The sequence below is a fragment of the Condylura cristata genome, unplaced genomic scaffold, assembly GCF_000260355.1.
Source record: "Condylura cristata isolate star-nosed mole 26May11 unplaced genomic scaffold, ConCri1.0 scaffold00018, whole genome shotgun sequence".
NCBI lineage: Eukaryota > Metazoa > Chordata > Mammalia > Eulipotyphla > Talpidae > Condylura > Condylura cristata.
In genome coordinates, this window is record NW_004567119.1 from 38333014 (window position 1) to 38345842 (window position 12829).

General features: G+C 57.8%; 1 protein-coding gene across 6 annotated transcripts in view; it reads left to right on the forward strand.

The window, feature by feature from the left end:
• The first annotated feature begins 6 nt into the window (after positions 1–6).
• LGR6 (leucine-rich repeat containing G protein-coupled receptor 6) overlaps positions 7–12829 on the forward strand; it is a 107277-nt gene continuing 94454 nt past the window's right edge. For all 6 annotated transcript variants that reach the window (XM_012726857.1, XM_012726860.1, XM_012726858.1 and 3 more), the window contains exon 1: positions 7–243. In XM_012726857.1, coding sequence (XP_012582311.1) covers positions 41–243 — 203 coding nt within the window. In that variant the 5' untranslated portion in view covers positions 7–40. The remainder of the gene's footprint in view (positions 244–12829) is intronic.

Genomic DNA, 12829 nt, shown 5'->3' on the forward strand with positions numbered 1-12829 from the left:
GCGTCCGCTCGCCAGGTGCTCCCGCAGCCCGGCCGCCGAGATGCCCAGCCCGCCCGGGCTCCGGGCGCTGTGGCTCTGTGCCGCTCTTTGCGCCTCCGGGGGCGCCCCCCAGACGAGCGCAGGGCCCGCAGCCTGCCCGGCCCCCTGCCACTGTCAGGAGGACCACATCATGCTGTCAGCCGACTGCTCCGAGCTCGGGCTGTCCACTGTGCCCAGGGACCTGGACCCCCTGACGGCGTACCTGTGAGTACCGGCCGTCGGCCCGCCCTGCCCCTGCCTGGCGTCTGCCGCGTCCGCACCGCCTCAGTCTAGGGCACCTGCCTGGTGAGCCGGACACGGACAGCTGTGGGGAGGGGTTTTCCCCTCCAAGTGGGCTGCTGTGGAGCTGGGCAGAGGAGAGTCTGGGATGTAAGGGCAGACGAGTGGCCAGCCGCCCCCTTCCTTGCTTTCCCGGGGACTCTGACTTGTGGGTTCCCTGTGGTGGCTCAGGTGGGCCCCTGGACCCTGAGCTGGAGGGACCTGGGCTTGGACACCCCTGGCCTCTTGCTGACTTTCTTCTCCATGGAGAGGTGCCCAGGATGGAGGCTGGGAGCAAGGCTGGCAGGGATGGTGGTGGAGGAGAGGGGAGGGGGCCAGAGAGGTGGAGGGTTTTCTGTGCCCCTGCCAGGCCTGTTTGAGGGCAGCACTGTCCCACCGAGGGGAGGTGGGCAGCCTTGGTGGGGGAACAGGGTCCCAGAAACGGAAAGGGGCATTCTCCACACTGTCTCTTCCAGCACCCTGCCACCACATCTCCCTCACTGGCCTCCTGCCTCCCCAGGGGCCTCCCTGAAGTCATGTCCCAAGAGGCTGTGTCGGAGACACTAATTTGTGGGCAGGCGCCGAGGCTGAAAACCAGAGAACCATTTTTAGCGTCTGAGTTGGGGTGAGATGGCCCGTGGAGGGGACCCTATTGGGGGCTGCTGTCCCCAGAACGGCTTGCGCTTCCCTCACAGCAGAGCACTGGGGGCACTGTCCACTCAGCAGAGGAGTGGGGTGGGGGCAGAGGTGGGTGGGAGCACACTCCATACCCCTCCCCCCACCTGCTCTGGGGGAAAGAAATGGCCCCAGTCCACCCTGCTCAACCCATTTCCTCAGAGGAATGGAGCAAATGGGCAGTCTGGGGTCACCTGCCCAGGGGTAGGGTCTCCGAGCTTGAGGTATGAGGACCTGGAAGCTCTGAGGACAAGAGCTGAGCTTGTTTTGAGAATGTTAAATAGTCTAAAGGAGAGCAGGACACTCAGCACTGGAGCTGGGGTGTCCTGGTGGGGTGTGGATGCTCTATCCTCTGCCCCTAACCGGGAGGCGCCTCTCTACTCCAGAGGCACAGGTTGGGTTCTGGGGAGGGCGTGAGAGGGAGAATCTAGCGTCCATATTCCAGAAGGGCAAACCAAATCCTACACAGTGCAGGGGGTGCAGGCGGCAGGTGCAAACCAGGAATCAGGGCCCGGGGAGCCGGAGGTGCCCCTGAAGTGGCAGAGGAGGCCTGGTTCCGGCCTGTGCCCTGCTACCTGCCCGACTTAGCTGGCTTTTACTGGGAGATGTCCCAGTCATGTCCCTTGAAGACAGGATTCTGTGGTTGCATGAGTTAGGAAATGACTTCGTTACAGCCTCTCTCTGGGGGAGCACCAGAAAGGTGCCCTTGCTGGTTGAGGGGACACGGGGAGATTGACCCCCCTTTGCTCACCAGGTCACTGCTTTTCCTGGCACCTGTCTTCCTAAACTGACCCTTTCCCTGGCGAAGGACAGCTTCAAGGGCACCTTGGCCCCCACACCTCCACCCCCAAGCTGACCGGAGCTCTTCCCACCACCTGGCACAATTGCCCTGGAGCTGAGCAATCTGAATTTGGGTTCAGTGGAGGTGGGATTTTCTGAGCTGGCCTGTGTCTCCCAGGTTGAGAGAGGCCCTCTGGGGCAGGACTCAAGCCCTCTCTGCTTTTGAGAGCGCAGGAGGAGACATGGAGTGTGGGTTCCGGGAATGTGATCTTAGCAGCTCTGGAACATGGGAAGGGGTGGGGAGAACCAGGCCTGCCTTTGGGGGGAGGTTCCTTCTGTCTGTGAGTGTCTGCTGGAGGCTGCTGTCCTGAGGGCATCTTGGAGGAGGTGTTGTTTCCTTTGCCTTCTAAAGAGAGCCACAAAGGCCTCTGGGAGTGGTTGTCATGGGGGAAAAGCCAGAGCAGGGAGGCTTTGGGGCTCTCGCGCCTTCTTAGCAGTGTTGGGTAGTGCCCGCGGACCTTGTCCCCTACACCCCAGCTCTTTCTGCGGGTGTGCACATTTGCATGCGCTGATGGAAACAGCAGAGTCTCTGGGCCACCCAAGCCCTGGTTCCTTCCTAGCTCTGTCACCTACTGGAGGTCACGGAGCTCTCGGCCTCAGGGTCTTCATTTGTACAAGGAGAGAAGTGGGTGGATTAAAAGGGTGCCGAGGCACAGGGATGACACAGACATAGAGACTCTTAGTGGCCTGCCTTCTGCTGGCTGTCCCTGGAGCAACACGGGGAGGGAAAGGTTGAGGGTGGGGGCGGTATCGAATGCAAAATAATTGTCTGTGGCAGGAGGAAGCCAGGTGTCCAGGGAGTAGTCTTGCTCCATGCCTGGCTGGTTCTGGAAGGTTGGGGTCAAACCAGCTGGTTAATGTTGGGGCTTGGGGTAGGAAGGAGTGGATGCTTAAATCCTTTTGATACGAGGCTGAGAAGGTGAAAGGTGAGGCTAAACACAGGATGTGGTGGGCCACAGGGGACTGGACAATCCTTAGAAGAAATCATAGGTTGAATTCCAGGAGACACCGGTTGTCTCTGAACTCCAGAACACACTTGTGTGTCCTCTTATGCATTCTTTGCTTGCACCCTAAAAAAATTTTTGCATACCTGCTTCCCCACCATAGGTCGGTGAGAGCCGCCTCACTCCCCCCCACCCCACCTGGCTGCCGCAAGAGAGGCCATGTCTTCTACAATGCACACACATTGGCTAGAGGGATAGCCAGAGGTCTTTACATCTGGTGGTCCTTCTTTGACGCTCAAGTACAGAGACCATCTCTACTTGGGACCCAGTGCCAGGCTGTGTGGTCAAGGCTAAGAAGCAGCAGGCTTCTTATGGCCACAGTACTCAGGTGTCTGTCCCTGTGAGTTTCCTCCTGGTCTGTCATCTCTGTGAGACCCACGGAAACTCACGGGGATCAGGACATTCTGCCTGGGGAGGGCCTGTTCTGGGAACCCCTCTGGGGTGGAGAAAGCCTTGGCTCTGGGCTGCTCCAATCTGATAGTACGAGAAGGCACGGCACCCCCGGCTCCACCCCCCACCCCACATCTACAAGTTGACAGCCACAGCAGATACTTTTTTTTTGGCAAATAATGCCCTGAGTTGTCCCTGAATAGAAACTGGGTAATTACTCTGTCTCGCTTTTTGCCTCTGAAGGTGAGGAATAGAAGGAAGCAGGTAGCAAGAGAAAAGCTGTATTGGGTGGTGAGTTGTAAAAGATGTGAGGCTTCTACTCAGAACCCCATCTGCCTCATCCTCACCCCCTGGGGTGGAGGGAGGAGCTGCCACACCGCACAGCCTCCAGTCAGGGTTGCCTTCCTGGGACTTCAATCCCGTTAGGTCCTGCCTATGCTAACCACTGAGCTTGTATGAAAGGCCGATGGTGTATGTGCGCATGCGTGTACGAGTGTGTGTGGAATCCAGGTAATTTGGGGCCCCCTCATTGCTGGCTGGGGGTGTCCATGACCATCGAGAGGGAGGCAGGTGCTGGGGGCACAGAGGGGCTAAAAGCTTGGGCACCCGCTGCACGGGCACCCCCTCCTCGGTGTGCTGACCTGTGACTTAGTTTCCTTGTCTGTAAGTGGAACAAACACTTCCAAGGCAGTTGTGCGGCTCACTGAGCTGATGTTCGTGAAGGTTCTGGCAGGGTGTCTGGCCCAGGGGAAGGGCTCCGTCAGTGTCAGCCAGTGTTGTTATTAGGGTGACCAGGGCCAACAAGTATTAGTCATGGAAGTCTTCCTGGAGGGAGAAGGGGAGCACTGTTCTGTGAAAGATGTTGGAGAGCTGTGAGCGATCTTGCAGAAGAAAAGGGAAATCTCTACTTTTAACCTCCAGAAGCTGTAGCTTTCTCCTGGTCTGTGCTTCATGGAAAAGGAGGGGGCCACCCCAGCCGGTTCCCCAACGTGTTTAGATAAGCCCTTAAAGTGGGGGTTCAATATATCCTGTCTCACGTCTTATGTCTCACTTCTGAGGCTGCCCCCACTCCCACACAGGTTCTAAGAGCCTAAGGTTGGTTCCCCCACCCCACCTGCGAGCTCTAAGGCTCATTTGCTGCAGTGTAAGCCCCCAAACTGGGTGCACCGCAATGGTCAGCTTGGGTTGAAATATTAAAGAGTAGGAGAAGCAGGGAGAATTCACCTCAGAGCCTCCTGACTCAGGACAGAGAAACACCCTCCCTCCCATCCTGGCGCCTGCCCAGAGCTGCCTGTGGCTGTGAGGGGAGGGACAGCCGAGGGAGACCCAGACCCGGCAGGAGAGAGAAGGGTGAAGCCACGCAGAGTGATTCCAGGAAACGGGGTGCTCTGGGGCCCTTGGGTGCCAGCCTTCTTCCACACTAAAGCCAGGGGGGACGGGCCCATCAGAGGGCAGACCCGGGGGGTCGCTGGAGGAGGGTGACTGTGTGGGGGAGCCAACACCCCAGTTCAAAGGAAAGGCAGGAAACAGCCCTAGGCAAAAGAAAAAGGAAACCTCTCGGCTCTGGCAGCGGCGGGCATGGGGCGCGGCCGGGTGGGGCGCTGGCGGAGGAGAAGAAAGCCTGGCCCAGAGCGGGGTTGGCCCTCAGCCCGCCCCAAGCAGCCCCGCCTCCCCGGTTCCACCGCTCTCATCCCCGAAGGCCCCACACGCACTGCGCTGAGGGCTCCCCCGCTGACCCGCGCCCACGGGGGATGCTGGTGGCAGGCGCAGGGAGGTGCCTGGTCTTGGGGCTCTGTCTGAAGAGGTTCTGGGGGCTCCAGTCTCGGCTCCGCCCTTTATGGGCCCCGTGTCTTCGGGCAAGTCACTTACCTCCCAACTCTCCTTTTCTCCTTTCCTTCTTGAAATGGAGAGGCAGCAGTATCTGCTTGTGAGCACGGTGCAGAGGAGAAAATGTCCATATCGCTCCTGCTTTAAGCAATGCATTTTTATCACCGTCCCGCCCCCACGCCTTCAGCTATGCAGGAGCTACTAAGGCCCAGCACGGGCAACCCAGCTACTAGTGACAGGGTGGAATTTAGGGCCCAGAGTCTGATCTTTCAGGACCTCGTCAGGGTGCCCTCTGTCCTCCTCCCCTCCCCCACCCTTACTTCTTTCTCTACCTCCCTCCTTCTGCACCAACAAAGCCCCCTCATATCCTTCGGGGAAATGGGCCTTTCAGGGAGCTGGCTCTGCTCTTGGGCTTCCGGCAGGCGTGATGGGGGAGGTGACCTTCCTCCTAGGGAGGCCTGGAGGAAGCACCTGATGGCAGAGGCTCCAAGGAGGGACGTCTAGGCTGCCCATCATGACTGCCTGAAGATCCAGCTTCTCCCTGGAAACAAACGGAACCCCACGGTCTCAGAGTCTCCCCTGGCCTAGCAGGCCCAGGGAGAGGTGGGGCGGGCCTGAGGACACCTGCCTCTTTTTTGCCCTGGGGCAGCCCTGGGGGGGGGGGAGTGCTGGTCGAGGCCCTCTGAATGCTGGGGAGCAGGGCCACTGCTAGTCATCCTGATGGGACTCAGACACCTTGGGAAGGCGAGGCATGGGCGTGGCCCAGAGCTGCCCACTGTTCTTCTCTGTGGCTGAAAGAAAGGACAACCGCTTTTAGCCACACTGAGATGGATTCACTGACTCAGGGGCTCTCAGAATTGTGGGAGCCCCTTACTGCTGACTAGTCACTTGGTCAAAAAAACCCAGAGTGGTCCCCAATTTCTAATGACAGTTCAAGTCTCTCCTGCTGTCCTTCAGACATGGGAGAACAAGTCTCAGGAGGAGAAAAACACCCGAGAGGCCAAACTTGGGCAGTGAGCAGAGAGTTATTTTGGAAGCAGCAAAAGGACATGGTGGGGGGGGGGGGCGCAGGGGTTGGCACTGCGCTCCCCAGAGCCATGCCAGAGCAGGCCACGGGAGGGCTGGCAGCCGGCAGGTGGGGGCTGGGCGGGCTCAGGGTCAGGGCGCCTCCAGAGCTGAGGTGGCGTCCGGCTCCCAGCCCCCTTCCCAGCCTCTGCGGTCTTCCTCCTCTGGAGGCAGCGAGGGCGCCTGTATCTTGACTGCCCAGCCCTGGGCACTGGGTCTCCTCTGCTGGCGAGAAAGGCCCTGTCCCTGGCTTCCTGCCTCGCCTGTCCCCTCCAGCGGCAGCAGGAATGCCTTCCTGGTTTCACTCCCCGGACTGTGACCTTTCTCCCAGGAAGACACTCATCTGTCAGGGAAGTTCATTCTTGGGACCCAGCAAACCTGGCCCCTTTGGGTAGAGCCAGACGTTTCTGGATGCGACTGTTATGCCGGCGTCTGCCATAACCAGTAACGATAACATCGACTGCACCCGGTGTCCACTCTGCACGCCCTGAGAGAGCCTGGTATTATCTCACCCACCAGATGGGGAGACTGAGGCTTCCAGATGGAAAGGGATTCGCCTGAGGCCACGAGGGAAGTGAAGCTGGACTTTCCTCCTTAGTCCTGACACAGAACTCTGCCTTGTAGGGCATCAGAGCAAGGGGGTGCTGGGGTGGGGAGGGGTCCTGAGCGCCACAGGGAAGGGCAAGACTCTGGGCATGTTCAACTCCCAGGTCAAGTAGACCCTGGCAGCAAATTTCAGTGAGGCCCTCCCAGCTGCCGGCCTGGCCTCGAGTCCCTCCAGAGCCCCTCAGTGGGGGCTGCTTGAAGGGGAAGGGGCTGGGTCCTCTGTGAGGCAGTCAGGACCACCAGGTATTGGTTATGCTGGGGGGAGAGGAACTGTGGCTCTCTGTCTCTCTCCTTGTGTGGCCACAGAGGGCCCACCGGCCATGGGTGCTCGGAGTAGAGAGAAGGCCCTGAGGAAGGAGGAGAGGCCTGTCGTGAGTCCTGAGCAGCAGGCACTCAGGCAGGGAAGTGGGGAGGCAGGGGAGGCCCTTTGGGAGAGAGAGGGCACCAGCAGCCGCAAGCTGCGGGGCTTCCGCGCGGCTCAGGCGGCCTTTTCTGTCCCATGAGGCAGGATGTCCCAGAGCCAGGCCCGTGACCCTTTTCTCCTCAGGGCGGGCACACCTTAAAACAAAATCCAAAACTCATTTCAAGGTGTTGGGCAGCTGGGGTAAGTCATCCGGACTCCTTGACCAGAAGCATCCAGCCTACTCGGAGCAACATCCGGGCCCTGTGGGGGGCTGGGGAGACCCTCTGGCCACCTGAAATGCTGCTATTGAGGAAGGAGCTGGGGTTTGCATACAGCCAGCCTGGTTCCAGCCCAGACTGACCGTGAACCAGCTGGATGGTGCTTGGTGATGTGCCACCTTTCTTAGCCTCCACTTAAGACATTTGTAATTGGGCACAGAGTAGTCTTGTGTCTCAGCGACGCAAGCTTGCCAGCCTGGGGCTTGGCTGGGAGCGAGACCCAGAGGCCAGTTCCAGAGCACTGGGCCCTTACCCTCGCTCCCTGCCACAGTCCTCTCTCCTTTGCTCCTGGAGGTGCTGGAGGAGGTGGGGTGTCCCTGAGAGTGCAGACAGAGGCAGGTGGGAGCAGGGTGCCGAGCGCCGCCCACTGTACCTGTGTCTGCAGTTAGACATGGTCCCCAGGCTGAGACCAAGGTGTCCAGGGGAAAGAGGGGAAGGAGCAGTCATACAAAGGAGGTGCCCTCTCCATCACTGTCACCCCCAGCCCAGCCCACTACTAGGGTCCCTGCAGGGCAGGGTGGGTGCCCCGTAGGTGGCTTATGGGGAACCAAGTGTGTCCAGCTCCCCACGTGACAAGCTTGGATTGTCCCCTGACCTGTGTCTCCACTGGCACCTGGGAACAGGGCAAAGTCAGCAGCCGCCAAAGGGCATCGAACGCCAGCGGGCTTTGCAGGAAGGAAGTCTGCCCAGGTGCACCCGGCCTGAGGGTTCTTGTCCCCCAGTTTGCTCCATGTTCCTTTGCATGAGAGCAGTGCAGTCCACAGGTGTCTCTGGGCGCGGAGTGTGTGCGGCCCGTCACCATCACTGAGCTGTGCGGATTCTGTCAGTATTGCTCACCCCAACTTGCACAGCAGCACCCCCAGCCCTTGTTAAAAGTCATGATAGTGCCACGCAAATCTCCCACGTGGGGAGCAAATCTTCCTTTATTCATCCATTCACGCATTTGTTCACTGAAGAAAGGTGGACTCAGGCCCGAAGTCTGGTGGCCTGGTGCTAACACTCTCCTACCTCTACCTCAAGAGGCCGGAACAGTCATCACCCCCTCTTTCAGATGAAAGAGTAGAGCGAGGAGGGGGTGAGGGGTGGGGGTGCAGGGACGAGGCTCCAGACCTGTGCTTTTCCTTGTCTGGGGACTTAGAGGGAGGCAAGACAAGCACTGGGTGACTGAGATGCGTAATGGCGTGAAGAACGAGGCAGGGGCACAGACAGGGGCGTCACCACCTGACTAGTCCAGGTGTGGAAACCCACAGGCGCACACATGGTGACCTCTAGGCAGGCCCTCCCGGGTGAGCGTCTCTCCCTGATGAAGCAGTTGTATTGACCAAGGTTCTGCTTGGGAGAGGGCTGGGTGTGTGTGAGTGTGTGTGTGTGTGTGTGTGTGTGTGTGTCTGCCTTATGCTGTGTAGGCAGTCTGTTTGTCCACCCATCTGGAGCTCTCTGCCCATTATCTTCGGGACTCCTTAAGAGCAGGAGTTGAGTCTCTTTGTGTCAGAAAGTGGAGCGTGCTGGAGACAAGACAGTGGCTTCCCCTGCAGACTGGGAGTTTCCTGAAGCCAGAGTCTGCACTCCTGGTTCCTTCTCTGGACTACAGAGGCCTCCCCTTTTCTCTCATTTTCATTCTCTCTCTCCCTTGCACACACACACACACACACACACACACACACACACTCTCTCTCCCTTGCACACACACACACACACACACACCCCTCTAGTACTGGTCTCGACCTGCAGGGGGCGCTCTAGATAGGACCATAACCAGTACAGGAACTTGGGTCCTCCCCCCTTGCCCTCAGCTCCAACTCTATGGGACCCAGGGTGGGGGTGCATGAGTTTGGGGGGGGGGAGTGGATCAGGTGTCCAGGGATGGTGAGCGTTGAGGCAGGAAGGGGCCGTAAACTAATCCCTGCCTTTGTGGTGGATGGAGCCGATTAGGAGGTTGGGAGGAGACAAGAAAGGAAGGGGAGTATTGTCTGGGACAAAAGCGAGAGAGAACAAGAATGGGGACAGGGGCTGCGCTCCTGCCTTCACTGGCCTAGGGAGACCCAGAAGAGCAGGAGCTGAGAGCCAGGTGACCTCTCAGGCCGGCCAGGGCTGGAGGGATTGAATGGTTGGCCGCATCCCTCAGCCAGGGGCTCTCATAGCCGGGCAGTCGGCTGCTGGGCTATTGCCCATCTTAAAATTCTGCCTGATTATTTGACTGCGGGCCCCCCATTTTCATTGTATACTGGCTCCTGCAGATGGTGCAGCGGGCCCTGCCCCGACTTCTCTGAGTCCCGATTTTTGGTTTGTACTCTGGCCTGCTCTCATCCCAAGTGGCCCTAAATCCAAAAGATCCCACTTTTCTGGGGGCGACCTGTGATTGGTAGTGTATCTGATACATTTCCTGCGTTCTCAGTGTCATGATGGGTGGGCGAGGGCAGGAAGGAGGAGATGTCGTTCTCTGGGTCGCACTGGAATGAAGAATTAGTCTCCACCCAGATTCACCTGAGGCACCTCAGGGGGACATTGGCTGTCAGTCCGGTGGGCCCTCCTCAGCCTGAGCACCGTGTCTGCAGAAGGCACGGGTTATGGGGTGCACTGTGCTGCGGGGACTCCGGGTGCCTCACCCACCCCACCTGTGCCTGGGAGCTTCTGGCACGAGTTGGTTGCCACACCTGTGGACAGGGGGCCCATTAGCACCCTGGGGTGTTGGGCTCCTCCGCAGTTTTATGGGACGGCAGCCGGGTGGGCGCACAAGGTCTGGGGCCATTCCAGCTGGGCTCATGTTTGACTCTGCCTTTTGTCAATCCTTGGGATTTACTTTTTTTTTTTCTAGTAATATAATAGTTTATTTTTACATAATTTTGTGCCTTTTTCCATCTCAGTTGTAATCCCCGTGGGCGTCCCACCACCAACTCACACGTGTGCCACCATCATAGTCCACTGCACTTCCTCCCCCCATCTTTGATCCCATTCTCCACTCCACTCCCATAAATGTCTCTGGTATATAGCTGTTCATTATTATTATTATTTTCTCCCTTGGTCCGTTATATTCCTGCTATGAGTGAAACCATACGGTATTTTTCCTTTTCTTTCTGGCTTATTTCACTAAGCATGATCCCTTCCAGCTCCATCCATGTTGCTGCAAAGGGCATGTGTTTATCTTTTTGATTGCTGAGTAGTTTTCCATTATATATGTACCACATCTTTTTTTCTTTTTTTAAAGATTCATTTATTTGTGCATACAGAACTGGGGTGCAGGCCAGAGGCTCAGGGGCAGTGAGAGGCTTCACCAGAGACAGAGCGGCGAACAGAACAGGCAGATCAACGAAGTACACTGCTGAGGGGAGCAGCGGGCGGGTCAGGAGAGGTCTGCTGCGCCATGTGGTCACCTTCCAGGCAGGCAGGAATCGAACTCAGCGGAAGCGGCTTTAGATTCTCAGTGCTGTGCTTTAACCCGCTGCGCCACCAGGGAGGGCCTGTACCACATCTTTTAATCTAAGTCATCTACTTTTGGGCAATTGGGTTGATTCCATGTCTTTCCTGGGAAGGATCTACTTTTTATGTGCCCTCGTCCACTCACCTGTGGAGTGCAGGTGGCCAGGCCCATTTGATGGAGCAAGGGTGAGGCTTACAGGAGTTACTACATGGGGGTGTTTAGACGGTGTGCAGCCCAGAGCAGCCAGACTATGGATGCCTGCTGTTAAAATTCACTTATTCAAAGAACAAATAGCTGGTGAACACGTAACCTGCAGGCCTGTTAAGTCGACACTGTATTATGTCAACATTCCACATAAACACAGCAGGAGGACAATAATCAGAGCATCAGAGCAGTGTGTGAGCTCCTCACGCAGAAAATCCTACCACCTACCCCAGAGCCCTGCTGGCTCAGCACCCCCCGGCCCCCTCCCCGTCGTCCCCCAAGCTGGGAATGAGGCGAGGGATGGCAGAGAAACTTCCCCCTGAGCCTCCACCCTCCTGCTTCAGGCTTGCGCCGTCATAAGCAATGAGGGGTTACATATTCTAGAAGGAAGGGGGGCAGTGGCCCCCCATTTCATCACATTTCCCCTGGGGTCCTGTGGCTGTGTCTGGGTCTGTTTCTTCTGTGTTGATGGTTTCTAGCCGAGTACCTTACTGACACAGAGACGGTTTATAAATAAAGAGGCAGAGGGGGAGCAAAAGGGGTGTGAGTGACGCAATGGTGAGTGGTGTGTGTGCGTGAGGGGGCGCCCGGTTCCCTGAGGCTTCCAGTGATCACTCAGTGAGACTTGAGCTCCCAGGGGCCGGGACAAGGCATGGCCATCACCGGCACCTTCAGGGCTGTGTGCCCAGGCAGAACAAGGCCCCCCATTAACTGTGTGCAGCCAGCGGAAAGAGGAATGCTCCCCACACCATCCCTCACCACATTCCCGCTTTGCTCCTCTGAATGCAGAAGCCCAGGGTGCTGCCACCCCGCTGCCCGCCCCAACTCCACCTGCCAGAAAGAATTAGTGTCAGGGTCCAGGTTGACTTGGGGGTGAAAAGGCACCACACTTTGGGCCCCTGAGGTAGGGGTCTATAGGGGGAGAGGTTTGGGGTCAGAAAATACCTAGACTCAAGCCAAACTCCCAGCCTGCCCAGCGCTGATGAACTGTTCTGTAGGGGGCCTGGGGTAGAGCATAGTAAAAAGGGAGATTTGGAGGCCCAGACACTTGGCCTGGGGGGTCTTCCTGAGTCTGGTTACAACCCCCTGCCCCATGGACAGTCTAAGCCATTTAATAACCCACTGCTGACTTTAGTATTTGGTCCCTCAGGTGTTCAACCACTGGGAAGTTCTTCCTGGTGTCTCTCCTCCCTCCTACCCCACTATCCCCAAGAGGTCCCACACTTTGTTAGGCCCCTGGCACCGGTGGGTTGACTGGTATTGCCTCTACCCTCTCCATGAGGAAGGGAGTCCAGCCTTTAGTGACACTCTGGGGGTTGCAAAGTGAGCTGCCTGGGGTCCCAGGCACCCGGAGGCTCCATGGACTGAGTGTCTGCCTGCCCTGTGTCCCTAGAGAACCCACCCCACCTGCAGCCTCCCTGCGCCCCAGAACTCCAGGCTGCCTCCAGCCCCCACCTCACCTTTGTGACAGTTAGATAAGGTCACCTTGCCCTCCTGACCCCTGTCAGTGAGGCAGGGCAGGTGTCCTGCAGGCCACAGTTGGCACATCTCAGTGCCGCGGTCTGCTCCACACTTAGCAAAAATGTGACGGAAAGCCAAAATTTACGAGGGGTACTTAAAGGAGATTTAGCCCACGGAGTCCCTTGGATTTCCTAAAGTCTTTTTAAAAGCATGGCCCAGCATCCTTTGGGGCTGTTAGTCCTGCCGACACTCTGGCCCCACCCCAGACCTGCGGAGACTGAATCTGCATTTTAAAGTGTGCCAAGGCTGCCCCACAGCTAATCCTCAAATAAGTCAGATCATCCTGGTTACCACTCCCTTG